This window comes from Ostrinia furnacalis, unplaced genomic scaffold (assembly GCF_004193835.3).
Source record: "Ostrinia furnacalis isolate ACB-3 unplaced genomic scaffold, ASM419383v2 OfSCF7368, whole genome shotgun sequence".
In the NCBI taxonomy this organism is placed as follows: domain Eukaryota; kingdom Metazoa; phylum Arthropoda; class Insecta; order Lepidoptera; family Crambidae; genus Ostrinia; species Ostrinia furnacalis.
In genome coordinates this window covers 677651-696949 of record NW_021137607.1, presented here as the reverse complement: position 1 = coordinate 696949, position 19299 = coordinate 677651, and the positions used below count along the sequence as shown (strand labels likewise).

Genomic DNA, 19299 nt, shown 5'->3' with positions numbered 1-19299 from the left:
TTACTTTTGTGCAATTTATTACGGGACATCCTGTACATGAAATAAAAAAGTCGTTGACATTGGGAACCGATGTCGTAAATATATGACATTGAGAAAATTGCCGTTTTCCAGATAAATTTTTTAATTTTATTTTTTAAGATAATTATATCAATTATTAATACTATTTGGATAGTTTTCATATGAATTCACGATAAAAATAATTCCCGGGCCCCAGGAGGTTAATGTGCTCTACTTGTACTTTACTGATGCCCGCCGCGGCTACGAATTGCTACGAACGCTTCGTAGATCGGTCACACGGAAAACCTCTTTAAAGTCTTCATTATTAAAAAGGTAGTAAGTACCTACTGTTCCACATTACTGAGAAATGATAGAGGAACTGTATGAAATGGTTTTCCTAAACCTTTTTAAATTTTATTATCTTTGTAATAGGCGATCCATGGTGTATTTGTGTACAGTCTACATTTTATAAAAGCTTTATTTATCTTGATCCCTTACTGAATTCTAAAAATTCAAAGGATATTGATTTCAACTAACTATAGGTACCTACATAAAAACACATAAAATTATAAAGCTATCCATAAATCAAGTCTAAATTTCAATGACCTTATTAGTTAATTATGCACTAAAAAGTTTTTAGAAAGTGCTATAAGAATGACGAACTTATAAATTTTTATGGGTTATTTGATTAGCAAGTCTAATAATGTCTTATAGTACCTTTAAGCCTACAAAATTACTTCAGTAAGAATTTTAATTTTTATGCCCACCTAGACCTATCTACTTAGGTATATTTTTGTAACGCAGATAGTTTTAATAACTCCGCTCTGTAGCGGGCTGTTTTCAGTGAATCGGGGTGCGCCTTTGTGTCTAGAACGACTTCCCTACCTACAACTTTACCTAGACATCCATGCACAAGCCCTCCTGGGTCACGACGACTTGTTATGAAACACGAAAATATCTTTTTCCTCGCAGTCCGTTGCGAGACGTTTGTGGCGGATCTTCTCGGTTACAGCTAAATAAATAGTTACATAGCCTGTAAGAAAATACCTATGAACATTGTTGAAAGACGAGTTAATTATTATTCTGAGGCGAAAACTTTTCATTTGTGTAAGTATTTAATTGAAGTTATTTATAGTATTTTAACTTTATAAGCTGTAATTAGCTCACAATTTCCTGTATTATAATAAAATTAAACCGTTTATCTTGTTTCAGAAGTGTCACCCAAAATGTGACAAGAACCTTATTAAGATCTATTGGGAGTGAAAATTATGGCGATGAAGAGCGAATTAATCGCTTTGAAGGACGAAGTTAGTAACTTCACTGTAGAATACGAAGACATTGAAAGAACTATTGAAGCGAATTCGTCACTCGAAGAACAAATATGTGATATCGCTGGTGATATTGTTTACTTCAACACAAGTTTTGGACTTGAAATAGCTGTGCCCGAATGGGAAGCTTTCACCACAGTTATTTTTCTGTCAACAGTGATTCTGTGTACCATTTTCGGGAATATTCTCGTAATCCTCGGAGTGTTCACATACAAACCGTTAAGAATAATGCAAAACTTCTTCATAGTGTCTTTGGCTGCGGCCGATTTGGCGGTGGCTGTGCTGGTAATGCCGCTTAATGTTGCCTATTCAACTTTAGGGCGGTGGCTTTGGGGAAAGCATTTGTGCAAGATGTGGCTAACTTGCGACATTATGTCTTGTACTTCCTCCATACTGAACCTTTGTGCTATAGCTCTAGATAGATATTGGGCTATCACAGACCCAATTAACTACGCTAGCAAAAGAACATTGGCTAGAGTGCTGTATCAAATTGCTGGAGTTTGGTTGCTATCGTTGATCATAAGTTCTCCCCCACTTTTAGGATGGAATGATTGGCCTGACGAATTCACTTCTGATACCCCATGCCAGTTAACTTCCGAACAAGGTTACGTCGTGTATTCATCATTGGGGTCGTTTTTCATCCCTCTTATTATAATGGCGATAGTCTACATAAAAATATACACTGCTGCCAAAGCACGGTTAAGAAAACGTAATAATTGGGCAGCTAGAATTCAAAAACGGCCAGTGATTGATAACCAAGATGAAAGCTTAGACAATAAGGAAGAGTCTGAAAACGATTCTGATAGTGGGGAGAGTATAAAGCGCCACAAGAAAGCGTTCTTGGATATGAAGAAAAACTTCTTTGTGCCTCTTTTGCTACTAAACGACCCTTTGTCCCGTCAAAGGATTGAAAGTGATATGGCTCTACAACCCGGAGTTACGCCCAGTAATTATACCACAAAAGTCGTGGGGTCAATTAAGAAGTTAAGTCAGAAACGGAAGAAGCAGGGTAAGGGTTTGTTAGCAAGTGTAAATAACAGCGGTGATGTAGTGCATCAGTTCGTCGAGCAAAAACAAAAGATTTCATTGTCTAAAGAAAGGAGAGCAGCGCGAACGCTCGGGATTATTATGGGCGTATTTGTAGTTTGTTGGTTACCATTTTTCTTAATGTATTTAATGCTACCCTTTTGTCCGGTTTGTTGTCCTAGCAATAGGCTAGTGAACTTTATAACATGGCTAGGTTATTTAAATTCTACAGTAAATCCGTTGATATACACTATTTTTAACATTGAATTTAGAAAAGCTTTTAAAAAATTACTATGTTTGAATGTATGATAATAAATTTTAGCTTATGATTGCTGTAGTTAAAAGGTTTTAAATTAGTCAGTTATTTCTAAAAGTTTTATAATATCCTCCTAGTCTTTCATAGCATTTGTTGCATAACTTAGCTTTCTAGTCATCAATGTTTTTGAATACCTACACGGTTAACTACAACTTATCAATAAAAGTAAATTTTAATACACCGGTTTTGTCAATAAAATTTAATAAATGAAATATTTAGACCAGTGACTTACTTACATTCCTTCGTAGGGCAGTGTGTTCCACATATTCATCTAATTGTGTCTCGACAAAACACGGGGTAGTGAAGTGTGCTAGAGACTCTCTACATCTTGTTAGCCAGGCAGACCATTCTTATGCGGACGGGCGATTGTTTTAAGTTCTTCGTAAATTAGCTTACTGTTTTTATTCCTGGCTTTTTCTTTTTAAAATAATAAAACATGTGCTTAAGTCATCAACGCAAATCATTATAAAAATTAGTCGGTACTTTTATTTATTAAGTGATTGGTTACAGAACGCTTTAATGCTATTAAGTAAGTGTCCATTATTTACTCTGAATATACTCGTAGCTCGTCTTACCTTATCCTACTCCACAGAATCTGAAGAAAATTCAAAACCATTAATATTAACAACAAGACGATGTAAGTGATAGTTACTACTAACTCGTAATTTAAAAAGAAAGACAATTGAGATCACTGTTGCATACCTGATCTTGCAATGACACGAAGGTAAAGGTACCTACCTACAGCTAATAATTGTAAGGATGCCGTCGAGCGGCTTTACTCGTAGGTACCTACTCAAAAACCCTTAGATCTACCCCTACTGACAATCTGCAGCAAAGAGTCTTACCCATTGCCACTTAACTTCTTATCCTTTGGATCGATTGCTTTTGTTCGTTCTGGAGAGCCACTAGGTAGATGGAGACTAACATACTTGTGTCATTTTTCATTCCAATTGACGACTCTACGGCGTAATAAGCTATTAAATTATTCAATTCATTTGATTTGTGCATTGCGTAGTATTAATGTCTCAGTTCCGTATGATAGAGCAAACGATTGCACAATATTATTGTCTTTTGAATATTTTTTTTACGTAATTTATTCATAAGATAGCTCACAAATCAGTTATTTGTTTAGACAAATGCTATGCGATCCGAACTCTATCTATGTTTGGCCCCAAAGAATATCCGGTTAATGAATGCTATCCATCATTAATTCATTGCCTCAATGTGTCAGCGCATCACTTGTGCGTGACACCGCTTGATGGATGGTTCCGAATCAACGCAATACTAAATCATTTCCAGTTTATGTGTTAATGGAGAAAACAACATCGTTGACTTAGAATTGCAATCAAAATACTTGAATAACTAGCTGACCTGGCACACTACGTACAGCCTAAGGCCCAGTTTTCTACCCTTAGTTTATTAATTACACTAAAAACAACACCCTCCTTTTTTGGGTTGTCGGGTAAAAATAGCCTATTTATATTAGTCCAGGGTGTCAGCTGCCACCATATCAAATTTCATCAAAATCTGTCTAGCAGTTCTTGAGTTATAAATGGCGTAACTAACCCGACTTTGTTTGGTATAGATTTCGCCTCTTAAGTTTCTGACAGTAATTAGAAAATAACTAAGATACTAGTTAGTTTGTGATAGATTAACTCGCCAAACAAAGGAACACTGTTCAAAAATGTACTTCTAAGGCTGGGTTGCACCATCTAACTTTAACTTTAACAAAAGACAAAAATCTGTCAATCTCCATACAAAAAGCACTGGTGGTTATCGTTATAGTTACGGTCAAAGTTAGGTGGTGTAACTCAGCCTAAGAAAATTCCGTGTACCGACCCGACCAACAACCGTAACAAGTTTTGAAGTTAGTTAAAATTACTTACTTTAAACTTGACTCTTACCAAAGTAATCCCAACTAATATTATAAATGCGAAAGTAACTCTGTCTGTCTGTCTGTCTGTCTGTCTGTCTGTTACGCTTTCCCGCTTAAACCTCGCAACCGATTTTGATGAAATTTGGCATAGAGATAGTTTGAGTCCCGGGAAAGAACATAGGATAGTTTTTATCCCGGTTTTTGAAACAGGGACGCGCGCGATAAAGTTTTTCTGTGACAGACAAAATTCCACGCGGGCGAAGCCGCGGGCGGAAAGCTAGTTTACGAATATTTTAAGACGGGTATGAATTTTCACAAAAACGTCGGAAGCTTATGAAAAATCTTTTCCATTATGAACTGAGGAAGTTGCTTGTACGATTTTTATTGTTGGCAACAATGCATTGTCAAAAAAATTCCGAGGTCAAAGTTTACGGCCCTTATGCGAATGCTAACTACTTAATTAGGAAGAGATGTACTAGCTTCCAACGATATTGTGGGATTCTGACATGACATGACTGTAAGAAAGGACATCATCCACGTTTCATATATTTTATATTTTTGGTCCAAAATCAAAAGTGCCGGCCAACAAAAAAAAGTGCTGTATGTAATACAGCACTTTTATTTTTTGGCCGGCACTTTTGATTTTGGACCAAAATGGATGGTGTCCTTTATTAATTTCTCTACTGAATCCTGTAAAACTGTTATTACAAATTACATTTTTCAGAAAAACAATAAGAAGTAAACGAAAATAAACCGAAGGTTCTACGAGTACAATATCATTTTTTTGCAATAACTCATTCCAAACTGACAAAATCACAAAAACAACCTTAATGAAAAAAAAGGTCAGATAATTAAATACTCGATTCATGAAGGGTCTTTTTGCTTTTGTAACGATAATTAATTTTTCTCGGAATCAAAATTAAATATCCTGGGCAAATTATAGGTTGTGAGTTACAGCTATGGATACAGACCTTGATGAATAGAAAGCGTCTAGATATTATTCAGGGGAAAAATATGTAACAAGACGTGTTCCTAACTTTCTAAAAACTTTCTATAGCGTTCCAAGAACATATTAATTGAAAATGATACTTACATATTGTGTTAACAACATGTGCTCCAAGTTTGTTCGACCAAAATGGCTCCTACGTACAAAGGCGAAACTGCCGCTCACGCCTTTTTCCAATTATTTAATCAATGATTTCACTTTGCTTTAATCTATAACGTTAGTAAGAAAAAAAAAATTTTTTCCATTAGATACAAAATAAAATTTTAGGCAAATAGGCGTATGTGCAAAACTACGCCACGTATAAAGCCCTATCATACGATTCGTCAATCTATACGAGTAGTTGCTTACATAAATATATATTTTTTATAATCCAAATCTTAAATAAAGCCATGAAAATATTTAGCATATTGTTTTATTTATAAATTATGACACATTACATAGTTATTTAATTTTTAGCGTTAAGAGTCGCATCTCAAACTAATTTGAAAATTATAAATAACTTGAAAAAATCGAACTGCCTAAGGCATCGTGGGTTTAATTCCCGCCTTAGGCAGTTCGATTTTTTCAAGTTATTTATATTTTTTTAAAATATGACACATTATGTTAAAAGACCTAACTAAATCTCGAGCACAGTATAGTTATGGGCGTATTTGCATTAAAACTTAATAATGATACATTTAACAACTTTTTCTAACTGATTTATTATTGATATAGCACATGATAACAATTAAAATAATTACATGCATAAATAAAGAGAGTAATCGCTTAAAATATTATATTTACGTTGTCATTTAAGTCTCTTTACGTTGAAAAATACAGGGTGTCCCAAAAACAATGGATAACCCTNCTTAATGAAAACTCTTTGGGTTTATTGTATTCAATTTTGAACTTGGAAAATTGTCGCTGGACACCCTTTACAACGTAACCTCACTTCACAACTTCAAAAGAGTGTGACAATACCGCGTCCGTTCAAGTCTGATTGGAACCATGAGTGCACCAGATTCACTCCCGAAGATATCGGAACGATAAACGTCACCATCTTATTCGCGTATTTTTGATATTCGGTTTGGCCGAAGCTTCGGCTGGTTTTTGGCCGAAAACGAAAATATGGCCGAATGTCCATTTTATAGCCGAAAATGGCCGAAAACGAAAACGAAAACGAATATTCGGTCGGTCACTAGTTTTTATGTTCCTGGTCAGGCTATACATAAAGTGAGCCTATTAATTTAACACAGGTACGACTGTACTCAGTGTTGCACTATCAAATGCAATTGACGCGCCTCTATGCCAGGGTTTTTTTATGTTGTTATGTTAGTGCCCAGAGCCCCGATTACGGTAACTTTTAACGTCTACAATCCAGACGCGTTTCTGATGCGTTTCTGATTCTGCAATACGATTGGTCAAAACAGCTGACGTGCGCTGTTGAACGACCAATCGTATCGCAGAATCGAGAAGCGTGTCTGGATTGTTGACGTTAAAAATTACCGTAATCGGGGCTCAGGACGTGTTGCGCCAGAACTCAAGTCAAGGAACCCTCATCACACGACCACGCGCTGTTACTACATTATTTAGCTGGGTCTCCATCTGGCGTGGGCAATTATTCTTGCCTTTGGCACTGAAAATGAAATTGATTATTTGATATGTAGAAACCAAAGTTACAGGAGTAGTTATTGAAACTTGGGTTGTTTTCATTTTTGATAGAATGCCTTAATTTAGNATGAATCATTCACTTAAAAAATAAATAATTCAATAAAATACTTAAATATTTAAGGGGGGCTCCCATACAGCAAACCTGACCTGTTGCAGTTTTTTACTTGATATTAATTAAAACGTAAACAGGTGAACCCTTGAAATATTCACATAATTTTAGTTGCATTTTAAAAATAAATCATAAAATTATAATAAAATAAATATTTAAGGGGGCTCCCATACAACAAAAGAGTCGCACGGAACCCTTTGTGAGCGAGTCCAACTCACACATGGCTGGTTTTCTATTTGCCGTCTACTTTTGACCGAGTCTGTCAGTCGTTTCTAGGATTGACTAGGCAAAGACCGAAACAGATTATTTTAGTTTCGACGTTTGACTGAACCGTTTAGGCACTTCTAGGTTTGACTTAGTCAAAGGCCGAAATAAGAATTTACTTCGGGGTTTGCCTGAAGGCCTTGGTCAAACCTAGGATAGACCAGTCATTCCGCGAAGAGACTGCATATCGACCTTTGACTATGACACATACAAAATAATGACACCTAAGGTACTACAGTAAGGTGACTTTTTTTTTCATAATATTTTTAACAAATCTAGTTTTTTCATTTTTTAAATTTTTATGATGACTTTCCTAACTTAATTAGGTAATACGTTATTTTATAGCATGTTTTTATTTTCTTAAATCATCTTTTAATAATTATCGTATACCTGACAAATACCTAGTTTCTTCAATNTTTTTTATACCAGTAGGGTATAAGGTAGAGGAAGCGCTTAAGCTAATAAAAAAAAAAAAGTGCAGGTCGAGATGTCAAGTTATTCCCGCGCGGTACGGTATTATTCTATAGTTTAACGTACTTTTAAATCCTCCAACTTTAATCATTCAATCGGGCTGGCAAAAAAATAACAACTGGCTAACTTGAAAAGAACCCTAGTTTAAATCTAGAAAGGAGATCTGTACATCAAAGGGCATTAAGGCACCCCTCGGAAGGGACCCTCGTAGGGAGGGGCCAGACCCCTTCTAAGTCGGTCGTCCTTGACACGGATTTTGCCCTAGACGTCTCAAATTCGAAGCCTCGTTCGCAAGTCAAGTAATTTAGTAGAGTAACTCGCTTTTTAACCGATTTCAATAAAAGAAGGAGATTCTCAATTCGGTTGATTTTTTATGTAAGGATGTAGACAGATGACGCGAGATTTCTGAACCGATTTACGAAATTATTTTTTTGATCGATGCGAAATAGTTGCCAAATTAGTGGGAAATTTATCTATGTACTTATAATAAATCTGTAGAGAGGTCAATTCTGTACATGAAATATATTTTCAAAATAACTATCAGGGGGTGATTAGTGATCGATACTGATGCCAAAAATGCAATCAGTAAAATTTTTGTCTGTCTGTCTGTCTGTCTGTCTGTCTGTCTGTATGTTCCTTATAGAAACAAAAACTACTTGACGGATTTTAACGAAACTTGGTACAATTATTCTTCATACTCCTGGGCAGGTTATAGGATACTTAGGAATTCCCACGGGAACGGGAATTAGCGGGAAAATCCTTTTGTATGAAAAATCTAAACCGCTTAAGTTAGACGCTTGAAATTTGGCATGCAGGTACCTTAGTAAACTTAAAGCTTAGTTACAACAGGATATTGCAAAATTCCCACGGGAACGGGAGTTAGCGGGAAAAAACATTTGTATGAAAAAATCTGAACCGCGTAAGATAGATGAAGGGGGGGGTAAAACGAGATCCACGCGCACGAAGTCGCGGGCGGCCGCTAGTATTAACTAAACTAACTTGCTACTGTTCAAAAAATCGATCGCACTTTATCGCACTAGTCTAGTAATTAAGTAGAGTAGGTAACTCGCTTTTAGCAGAGTAAATACAATTTGTATAGTAACTAAACCACTCGCTACTGACCAAAACACTTTGGTCTAGTACCTACAGTTAATTAGTGGTTTTAATGAACTCAAATAAACCGCCGAGCTCGGAATCGCTTAGGTACCTACTAGGTATACTTACCTGATGAGTGAGTGAGCAGTATCGCGTGATGGTGTTACTACTTGCCTGTGAAAATAAAACAAAATGGATAGGCACGACTAAACGATATACCTAATAACCTACTCGACTAAGGCTGAGTTGCACCACCTAACTTTGCGCGTAACTATAACGATAACCAGTGTATTACATATAACAGTGTATGAAGTTTGACAGATTTTTGACGTTTGTCAAAGTTAAAGTAAGATGGTGCAACCCAGCCTAAATGTTTCGTGTTCAGACACGTTTAGTTACTAAATTACTTGACCAGTGCGAACAAGGCTTAACACTAATAAGCTGTCGGATGTTGTCATTTGTACGTACTTGTAAATTGTGTTGGAGTTATGCAAAGGGTTAAAGGTAACGAAGAATGATTCAAAGGGGGAATTGTGAGGGTTTTGAAAGATCGGGCTGACGAAATGTTAGAACTTTAGGGTGAGACTAAAAATAAACTTGACGGAAAGGTTAAACATACAAAAGAAGTCCGTTATGGCTTCCTAATGGAAGTAAGTCTGTCGCCATAACAACAATGTAACAGCATTGTTGTGTTCCGGCAGTTAGAGGTAAGATAGCAGTTCCTCTGTGGTTGAGCATTCCGGGTGAAGCTCGCTTCCACATTCGGATCGTCACTTACCATCAGGTGAGATATACAGGCCAAGAGCTTCCTCGTTGTTGATAAAAAAAGTGCAATATAAATATCTATATTTACCAACGCGTAACCTTTTCGGTAGGTTAGGTCCTTAAAATTACATAATGCTAAAATACTTAAGATTACGCTGTAAAGAACAAAACTTTTAAATACTTTATTTAATCGTAGAGTTGAATGGCATTGCTAAAAATCTAGTGGCATACCAGGTTTAGATAATATGAAAATTAGAAAATAACTGTTGAAGTTGTCAGTTAGCACGTAATATAACTTCAAAGTGTTTCTTTCTCTAAGCATACACATTATAATACTAGGAACTTGTATCTATCCCTACTAATATTTATAAATACGAAAGTAACTCAGTCTGTCTGTTAGGCTTAAACGACTGAACCGATTTTGATTTTGGTATAGAGATAGTTTGAGTCCCGGGAAAAGACATAGGATAGTTTTTATCCCGGTTTTTGCAACAGGTACGCGCGCGATAAAGTTTTTCTGTGAATCTGTGACGGAATATTATTATTTACGCGCGCTAAGTCACGGGTAAACACTAGTTTGAAATATTTTCCCACGATCGCTACCACATCGAAAATAAAAGTACCTCTTAGTGTAATAGCCTGCAATGCGAACGATATCGCCATTTTGGGCATTTGCCAGGGCTTTCTATTGGAGCCACCTCCGAGAGGTTTTCATTTCGCTGGAAAATAATTTGCTTTTATTTTCAATTTGACGTTTTTATAAGTTCTTTTGGCTTGATTTATTATCTTTCATTTTCATGATATTAGACTTTAGACTGACTAGGTACAGTCAGCGTCAGATAGATCGAAGCGTCTAAGATAGCCAAAATGATTTGATATTCAATATTTCATATTAATGTACCCAATTAAAGTAAGCATATTGTTGGAGTACCCAAAGTAGTCAATCTATCTTAGCAACATTGTTCTCAACTCAATTTTATGTGAGCTGTCAGGATGTTCCAAAATATGTAGTAACTTGTTTTTTTTTTGTTTCAGGAACTTCACCAACATGGGCATCGACTAAAATGCCCGACCGCTAACCCTCACTAATCTTGTCCACGAAATGACCCTTGCTTCTACGGACGAGTGACAAAAAACCAACTCATACTTATGCACAGAGACGCTTCTAACGTCTTCAGGGATTCCTTAAAACTACGCCAAAAGCTACTGCAAAGGACAACAACATACTTTAAGGTGGCTGAGTTCGTAAAAAAAGACGCCATCCGATACTACACGTATGACTACGAAATACACCAAACCTAGTATTAAATATTATGAACATATTTATAGGTAACGATTATCACTCGAAAAATCTCGTTAAACTGAAAACTATCGCTTGAATAGACAATAATAAATCTAATTAGATAAATCGTCACGTATCAATTCCATTGCCATTGTATTTAAGAAAACAAACGTCAATTTTGCGCGCGTAATAAATCCAAGATGGCGGCTAAGGCTGAGCCGATTGGTCCGAGAAATGGGCATGAGTTGGCGCCTTTGAATACGAGGGCAGATGGGAGTGAGCGGCCCCATGGGGTCACTATAGTTCTTCAGGGGTCCCGGGGGTCCTTGCAGAGGGATGCCCCGGACGATCCGGACAGGGCGGCGTGGTCCGGGAAGCTGCAGTTCTTTCTGTCCATCATCGGGTACTCGGTCGGGCTGGGAAACATTTGGCGGTTCCCGTATTTGTGCCAGCAGAATGGCGGAGGTGAGTTTTGTTTTTGTGAACTAAATAAGCTTTTTCCTTTGAACTTTTAAGTTTTAACCCTCTCTATTACAGGGTGTTGATTTCAATTCTTGCCATATTTATTTAGGCTATTATGCCTTATATAAACGCATTATCCATAAAAAAAAATAGAAACGAAAGTGGATTTTAGTGAATATTTTCCGTGCGACATCAACTGTACTGTGGCTCGCAATACTGCAATACGTTTACACTGCGGCACCATCGAAATACGCGGAACGCTCGCTCATCATGTCGGATAGCCTACTGAAGGAATCCACGTAAAGTAGGTAGTGTAAATAGGTATTTTTAGTAACTAAAGTTAAAGTTTGTTTTAATTTTTTTTACTGATCAGAATAGGCTACTTAAGTCATTGAACGCCGAGACGCTAGACACAATGGAAATTGTATTGTTCGAGGCTCACCGGTGAGCCGCGTGGCGTCCAACGTGTTAATCAACTCCCTAAATACCTATGGCGAGGATTGAAATCAACACCCTGTATATTTAGATCTAGAACTTAATATGTAATACCAATCAGTTTACAACTTCTCCTATCTTCTGAATAATTTGGTTTCTGATCCAAATAAGTTAGGTTAAAGCCTCTGGGACTAACTCAGCCTTAATTACAGTTGTAGTTGAGCTGTAAGGGGACGTGTAGTGGGAATAGTCGTAGGTTAACTAGTTACGTAATAGTTTAATAAGTTTTATGAGCATTTAAGATTAGCGAGATTACATATAGAGAGAAAGACTCTCTTATACTATCTTTCTCACCGTAACATCGCTTTTGATCTTTATGTAGGAAAGCTATACAACGCGTGCTCCTTATCTAGTTTTTTTTTTCAAAATGGTCACCTAGTCTTTTTGTGCAGACTTTTTATTGATAAGTGTATGAAAATTATGAATTATTTCAGTGAAAAATTAAGTTTTTAAATAATTTCGTATGAAAAAATAAGTCGAAAAAAATTGTTGAATAACAAAAAATGTAATACCATTCCATTCTTTGAAGTGGTCTTATTAATACCCTAGAGTTCCAGGTACTCAAAAAGAGCATGTTGTATAATTTATCATCTTCCAAAGATTAACGTGTGTGACGTCGCGCGAGCAAGTAGTCTTCGCAAATCCAATCTAGTGAATAAATAAATTATGCAAGGTTACGTCACTACACACATAAATGAGCATGTAATTTATATCAGGGGTCGTTAACTCTTGTTGGAAACGTGGATAAGTACCATTACATTAATTAGCACGTGCTCGACTTTACTAATTACGTGTCATGCAAATACAACCTGAACTAAGGGTCAAATTAAGTACATGTTGATAAAAAAATCTTAGAAAAAGTTTCTTTCTCGTAGCAATAGCATAGATGATAATTACCTCCAATTTATGATTATTTGCCTTTCTTAATTGTTCAATTAGATGTATTTTTTAATATGCTCACTTTTTGCTTTTTGTGTACTAATGCTGAAAACACATTTCATGCTATAACTTATTGAAGTGGCATCAAAATCTGTCTATTTGTCTTTTCCTGAAGAAGGAACAAACATCGTAAAAGTAACGTTGTTTTCCCTGGTTTAAAAGATTAAAGAAAGATTAAAGATCATTTATTCACCAAGACAAGGTAAAACATTATTCATTTGTTTTACAATCAATTTATTTTATTCGGTTCAAAAATTGATAATTAGTAATAGTAATAACCATAAGCACAGAATAAGTAATAGTACAGGTACAGAAGGATTACTCCGCAAGACGATTTAAATAAATGCGAGTCTTGCTACGACGCGATACAGTGGAATTCAGCTCGCACAGCACTACGTACCTACAATTTTATTCACCTACAAGTTTTGTCTCTTTCTATCGCGTGCCTCTGAACTCTTCTTACGCTGTTAGGGTTGCTGTCTAGTGAAAAAATAATTAATCTACTTATTTGTAATGAGGTACGTATGTAGGTAAGTATGCGTTCATTATGGAAATCCTTCATAGTAGGTTAGGTTCCTATACTATCCTAAGAATTATTGATTACCTACATGGCCAACATACCCTTCAGAATCTTTGGAAAGCGAAAAAAAAAGATAAATCCGGTAGATTACTTTTCGTTTAAACACCCGAACGCCGCACAATATTTCTTTCTCTTTATGTCCATTTTTAAATAATACTTCGATCATAGAATAATAATCATACTACTACAACGCACGCCACGCGCCAGCGTCCTGACGAGCGTGCGCGTGACACTCGACTGATAATAATACCCGCCGGCGCGGCGGGGCGCTTCGCTGTAGGTAATTATCGGATGTACCGCGCGGAGTGAGCCAGGCCTGCCATAAGTCAATACACCTCCATTACTACGTAAACATTTGTGATAATTGAAACATTCTTTAAAAAGTATAAATAAATATTAATTAATGCCGTAAAACATGTGTTAAAACAATGAAGTCAATTTTAGCATTCCATTTTAAACTTCAATGGCGTCTCTTTTATATCCCGTATATCAAAAGAAGACAGCATGCTTTCATTGAAATCAGTACCGAAATTACGTGGTTTATTTTTAGGTCTTTCGCGTCGACTATTGATCCGAAGCTACGGACTACGGACTACGGGCTACGCCGTAGCTCGTAGCGTGGGTGTCTACGACATCTGCCGCTTGATTGCGATTTACATAATGTTGTTTTGTTTTATGACGTCATTTGCATTGTATACAGTTGACGGTACATTTTTGTAGTTTGTTCTATTTTAACTATGATGCAGGTTTAACTCAACGTGTGCGTTACGTAATTCTTACATAAGTTAAATCAGCAGGTACTTAAGAATTTCAAGAAGCGGATTACATACTTACAGTTTTACTTACCGTCTTACGAACTATAAATACTCAAGAATATACTAGTAATTTATTGCAAAACTATAATGTTACAAACATAACTTTCATACTGAAATAAAGTTATTTATTTATTTATTAATGTATCTATCTAAGCATCGGTACATGTGGATGTTACAAAATAAATTAAAGCAATAGTTGAGCGCGCTTTGGGCTCTTTTTAAACTTTCCTATCCTTGCAATGGATTCTATGTATTATGCCATCTTATTCAGTCGACCTGATTATTCACTTTTTTTTCTGTCCACTTTGGTATTGAATTCAGAACTAAGTATCTATATCGAAAATTCGTGCTTGCTAGCTGTACCTCCCTAAATATAATATGCACACGTTACTACTAGATAGCTACATTCAGAGCTTGGCAATTTGCTAGACATGTAGCATTGTCTCCAGAGAGAAGTTCCCCTGAATTTTTCAGTATTCTTCAGAGCAGAATGAAAAATACGTTCCCATCTCTCCCGGGGGAGTTCTCAGCCCGAATACAATGCCTAGTTGTAGCCTTCGTAAATAATTTGACCGACATTACACATTCTGGTAAAATAAAAGAGCTTTTAGAGCGTTGTTGGTGTGTTTTAATTGACCTATAAATGACGTCATGAAGTAGGTTGGGCTGGAAACTTTTTTGTGCCGAGTTTTAGGTTTAATTTGGCAATGTTAATGGTTCCTACATGAGTCTCGCCGGAACTGAACACAAATGAAATAAAAACTTCCTCCTTTTTTTAAAATCAGTTAAAAATAAGTGAAATAAAATAAATAACACTGCAGTGAACGACCGGCGAAGCCTGCATAGAATTCGTCTTTTAGTGTACAATTTACCGTAGAAAAGTTTAATGGAATTTTTTATTACTAAGTTATTATACCGAGGTCATAATGTACAATAAAACACTCTCCTAAATCTCAACATACCTACAGAATTGAAGAGTGTTTAATTATTTTTTGATTCATTCATAAAAATTATACCTATCACATTGAATTAATTTCAAAAACCTACTATCCTATAAACTTGCTGAGGACCCAACCCAGATGACTCAATATAGCATGCCATTGAAAACTGAAGATACCCCATCGGTGGGGGATGCTGCATGCTCAATGAACATGTTGAGAAATATTCTGCTATCTTATAGTAACGCTGCTCCAGAGTCAAAACATTGGTAAATTTTTGTTCAAAGGCGCCTTCCTGATTCCCTTCATGATCATGCTGATCCTGGAAGGCATCCCGCTCTTCCTGATCGAGATGGCCATCGGGCAGAAGATGCGTCTGGGTTCCCTGGGCGTCTGGAACACCATCCACCCCTGGCTAGGAGGCATTGGGATCTCCAGCTGCGTGGTCACGCTGTTCGTGGCTCTGTACTACAACGTCATCATCACTTGGGTGTTCTTCTACCTGTTCAATAGCATCCGGGTGAGTCATAGAGATACAGAGAGATGCCAACTAATGCGCTGAGTTCGAAACTCAGTGTCGCATTAGAAATTCACACACACTAAGTAATCAAAATATGTGCTCATTATCCACTGCGGTATCAGTACTCAACGTTCGAAGAATCTTTAGTACTACGCAAGCAATGTAAACTGTTAACATTATGACGTCGCTCGTCGCGTAGCAATGTGTTCTGTTTTTGGGCATATTGCTGCGACACTGGCTCCGCCCCCTTATCACATCTCCCTTAATGTGATCTGTTGGGTGAGGATATTGCAAAATCGAACAGTGATAGTAAGTCACTCGTCTATAGATAAACATGCTTGTTGATGAAGACTATGAGAAACGTAAAATTATAGAGTCACGGATGCAAGCCATTATGGACCTTTTTGCAAGCATTGGAGGCTTCCATTCAGCAATGAACATCTACTGGCTTAAGAGATGATGCTGTTCATCCTTCATCTTTTACCTTTAGCTACCCAGTTTTCCAGCTGACAAGTAATATTTTTTCTCCAGCTGACAGCGGACCAGCTCCCCTGGGCCCACTGTCCCCAAGACAACGGGACAGCGGAAGAGGAGTGCACCAAGGCTACAGCGACGGTCTACTTCTGGTACCGCGAGGCTCTGGACGCAGCCCCTAGCATTGAGGAGCCGGGCGTGCCTCGGTGGTGGATCGTCCTCTATCTGCTACTGGCTTGGATTATAGTCTTCTTCATTGTGATGAAGGGCATCCAGAGCAGTGGGAAGGTTGGTGATGTTCAGTGCGATCATAATATCTTTAGACAAAACCCTACTAGTAGTTCCAGATTCCGGATTAGTTATCAGCAGTCAAACTTACTTAGTACTTTAGGTCAAGGTTACATAGTGGCTTGCAGTGTTGAACTTGAAAATGTTGATGTTATCAATATTTTTTTATCAATATCCAGCCTGTTGTACTTAGCATTCTGAAAGCAGGTCCTTCTGACAGAAAGTGTAACATAAACTAATTTTATGGAACTGTAGCAATGTTATGAAAATAAAATCATAATTGATTAGTCCCACTTAAAGGTTGTGTTTTGTTTCAGGTGGTATACTTCACGTCTCTGTTCCCGTACGTCGTGTTGACAATCTTCTTCATCAGAGGCATCACCCTGCCAGGGTCGACAGACGGCGTCATTCACATGTATAAGCCGAAGGTATGTGTTAAAAAGAGTAGGTAACTAGGTATAGTAATTTTTAAATAGGTAACCTACGATGTTAAAGTTAAATGTGGTTTTTATTAACCATCATCATTTCAGAGCTGGATAATAAGCTACTTGGATATGGTATGGCTAGACGCTACCCCATTCTTGTCATTGAATTCCCACCTGTTTCTCCTGGGATTTCTCAACCTTCACTAGTAGGATATGAAAGAAAGGAAGTCGAAGCCTAACTTCGAACTCCTCCTTAAGTTCTTCTGATTAATTTCGTTGCGGGTCCATTCAAAGTTTAACTTTCCCCCGGGACAAACTTGGCCTTCACTGGTTGGGTTTTTATTGGCAGTCAAGCTGTAGATCCTGGCTACACAGGAGTTGCAGCGGTGGGAACGAGAAGTTGGTACTAGTCCCGTAGACGCTGTTACGACGATGCTCCCTTTAGCTAGATGGATATGATGATAACTAACATTCTGACTGGGTAATACAATAGAAATGTTCATTATTCTTTTACAGCTGGAAATGCTGCTCCAACCTACAGTCTGGTTGGACGCAGCCACCCAAGTGTTTTACTCCTTCGGCCTGGCCTTCGGCTCGCTGATCGCGTTCGGCTCATACAACCCGCCCAACAACAACTGCGTGCGCGACGTGCTGCTGGTCTCCGTGTGCAACGCGCTCACCGCCATCTACGCGTCCGTCGTCATCTTCAGCATCCTCGGGTTCAAGGCCTACACCATGACGGAGCACTGCATCGCCAAGTGAGTCGCCTTCACTTTCCAGTGGTTGGGTTTCTTTAGCAATCAAACTGCAGATCCTTGAGTACAAGAGATGCACCAGGAATCGAGAATTCAGGAGGTAGGATAAGTCACGTTTGTTGCAGAATTTTTGGACAATCTAGCTAGACTCCTGCTAGCTAACTCCTAGCCAGCTTCAGCTAACTCTTGGCTACTAGGTAGCTCCTGCCTGCTAGCTGGTTCCTGGCTCCTAGCTGGCTTCTGGCTCCTAGCTGGCTTCTGGCTACTAGCTGGCTCCCGGCCGCTAGCTAGCTCCTAGCTTCTCCAGCCGCTCACCGCCATCTACGCGTCTGTCGTCGTCTTCAGCATCCTCGGGTTCAAGGCCTAAACCATGACGGAGCACTGCATCGCCAAGTGAGTGAGCTGGTTCCCTTCCATCACCTTCTTAGCTGGGTTTTATTGGAGACCAAGCTGCAGATTCTGGATGAACAGGAGTGGCAGTGAGGGATCAAGAGGTAGATATTCTCGCTTAGCCGTCGGATTTTTTGAAGAAGCTACATTATGACTCTATGATGACGGAGAACAGCATCACCAAGTGAGTTAGTTACTTTTGACTGGTTAGATCTAATTGAAGGTCAAAATATAGGTCCTGGTTGCACTGGTGGGATAATTCCCGTTTATTACCAAGTAGAGAAGGATATCCTACATTTAAAGCTTGCATTAGGATTTTGAAGCATCAGGTAAATAACGCTACTTACCGGTATCCTTCCGTTTGGCCAAATTACTTTTCGCCAAATTTCACTTCGCAAACAACTTATCGCCAAAGTTTCATTTCCCAAATGAACTTTTAGCAACTGTACTTTTCGCAACTAATTCATTTGGTCAAATTATCATTTGGCAAAATTTTACTTGGCAAATGTTTATATAGCAAATGTTTTATTTTGCCAAATATTATATCCCAAATAATTTGTTTGGTCAAATTGACACTTCACATACTTACCCACCGTTACCCACAAATCAAAGCATAAGGCAGATGATCAAGGTTTTCACAAGAATTGTATGTAAAACAAAGAGACTGCAGAAAATAGTATGGTTGCAGAAAGTAGGTATCGCAGAAAATAGTAGGTTAGGTTAGGTTAGAACAGTGACCCTTAACGCGCGAAGGCGAGCGAAGCGTGCCGCTGCAGCGGCCGCCGAGCGCTAGAATCACCTCTATTGTTTAATGAATCATTTGGAAATTTCGATAAAAAGAATGAAATATGAAAATTAATTTAGAACAAATTTTATATTATCTACCCACTAAACAAAATAATAACCACAAGCTAATTTTTAGTCCATTCTATGCGACAATTATATTATTTTGTAAATAGTTTATCGTAAAATATTGTATGTATGTTTTGCCAAATGAGAATTTGCCAAATGAAAATTTGCGAAACATTGTTTG

The 19299-nt window shown here is 37.6% G+C and overlaps 2 protein-coding genes across 2 annotated transcripts; both read left to right on the top strand.

Moving 5' to 3' along the window:
* Window positions 1–1265: 1265 nt before the first annotated feature.
* LOC114364305 (tyramine/octopamine receptor-like) lies at window positions 1266–2660 on the top strand. Its single transcript, XM_028320410.1, has one exon. It carries the CDS (start codon window positions 1266–1268, stop codon window positions 2658–2660), a length of 1395 nt encoding a protein of 464 aa, XP_028176211.1.
* An 8274-nt stretch (window positions 2661–10934) lies between these two features.
* LOC114364304 (sodium-dependent neutral amino acid transporter SLC6A17) lies at window positions 10935–17883 on the top strand. The gene is made up of 5 exons (XM_028320409.1): window positions 10935–11650; window positions 15702–15934; window positions 16466–16696; window positions 17014–17124; window positions 17638–17883. The coding sequence occupies exons 1-5, from the start codon at window positions 11386–11388 to the stop codon at window positions 17881–17883; spliced, it is 1086 nt and encodes a 361-aa protein (XP_028176210.1). The 5' UTR covers window positions 10935–11385.
* Window positions 17884–19299: the final 1416 nt, after the last annotated feature.

Coding starts and splice junctions, on each gene's coding strand:
- LOC114364304 (XM_028320409.1), top strand. CDS start 11,386: ATGGCGGCTAAGGCTGAGCCGATTGGTCCGAGAAATGGGCATGAGTTG. Junction 15,935..16,465: donor ACCTGTTCAATAGCATCCGG/GTGAGTCATAGA, acceptor TTTTTTCTCCAG/CTGACAGCGGACCAGCTCCC. Junction 16,697..17,013: donor GCATCCAGAGCAGTGGGAAG/GTTGGTGATGTT, acceptor GTTTTGTTTCAG/GTGGTATACTTCACGTCTCT.
- LOC114364305 (XM_028320410.1), top strand. CDS start 1,266: ATGGCGATGAAGAGCGAATTAATCGCTTTGAAGGACGAAGTTAGTAAC.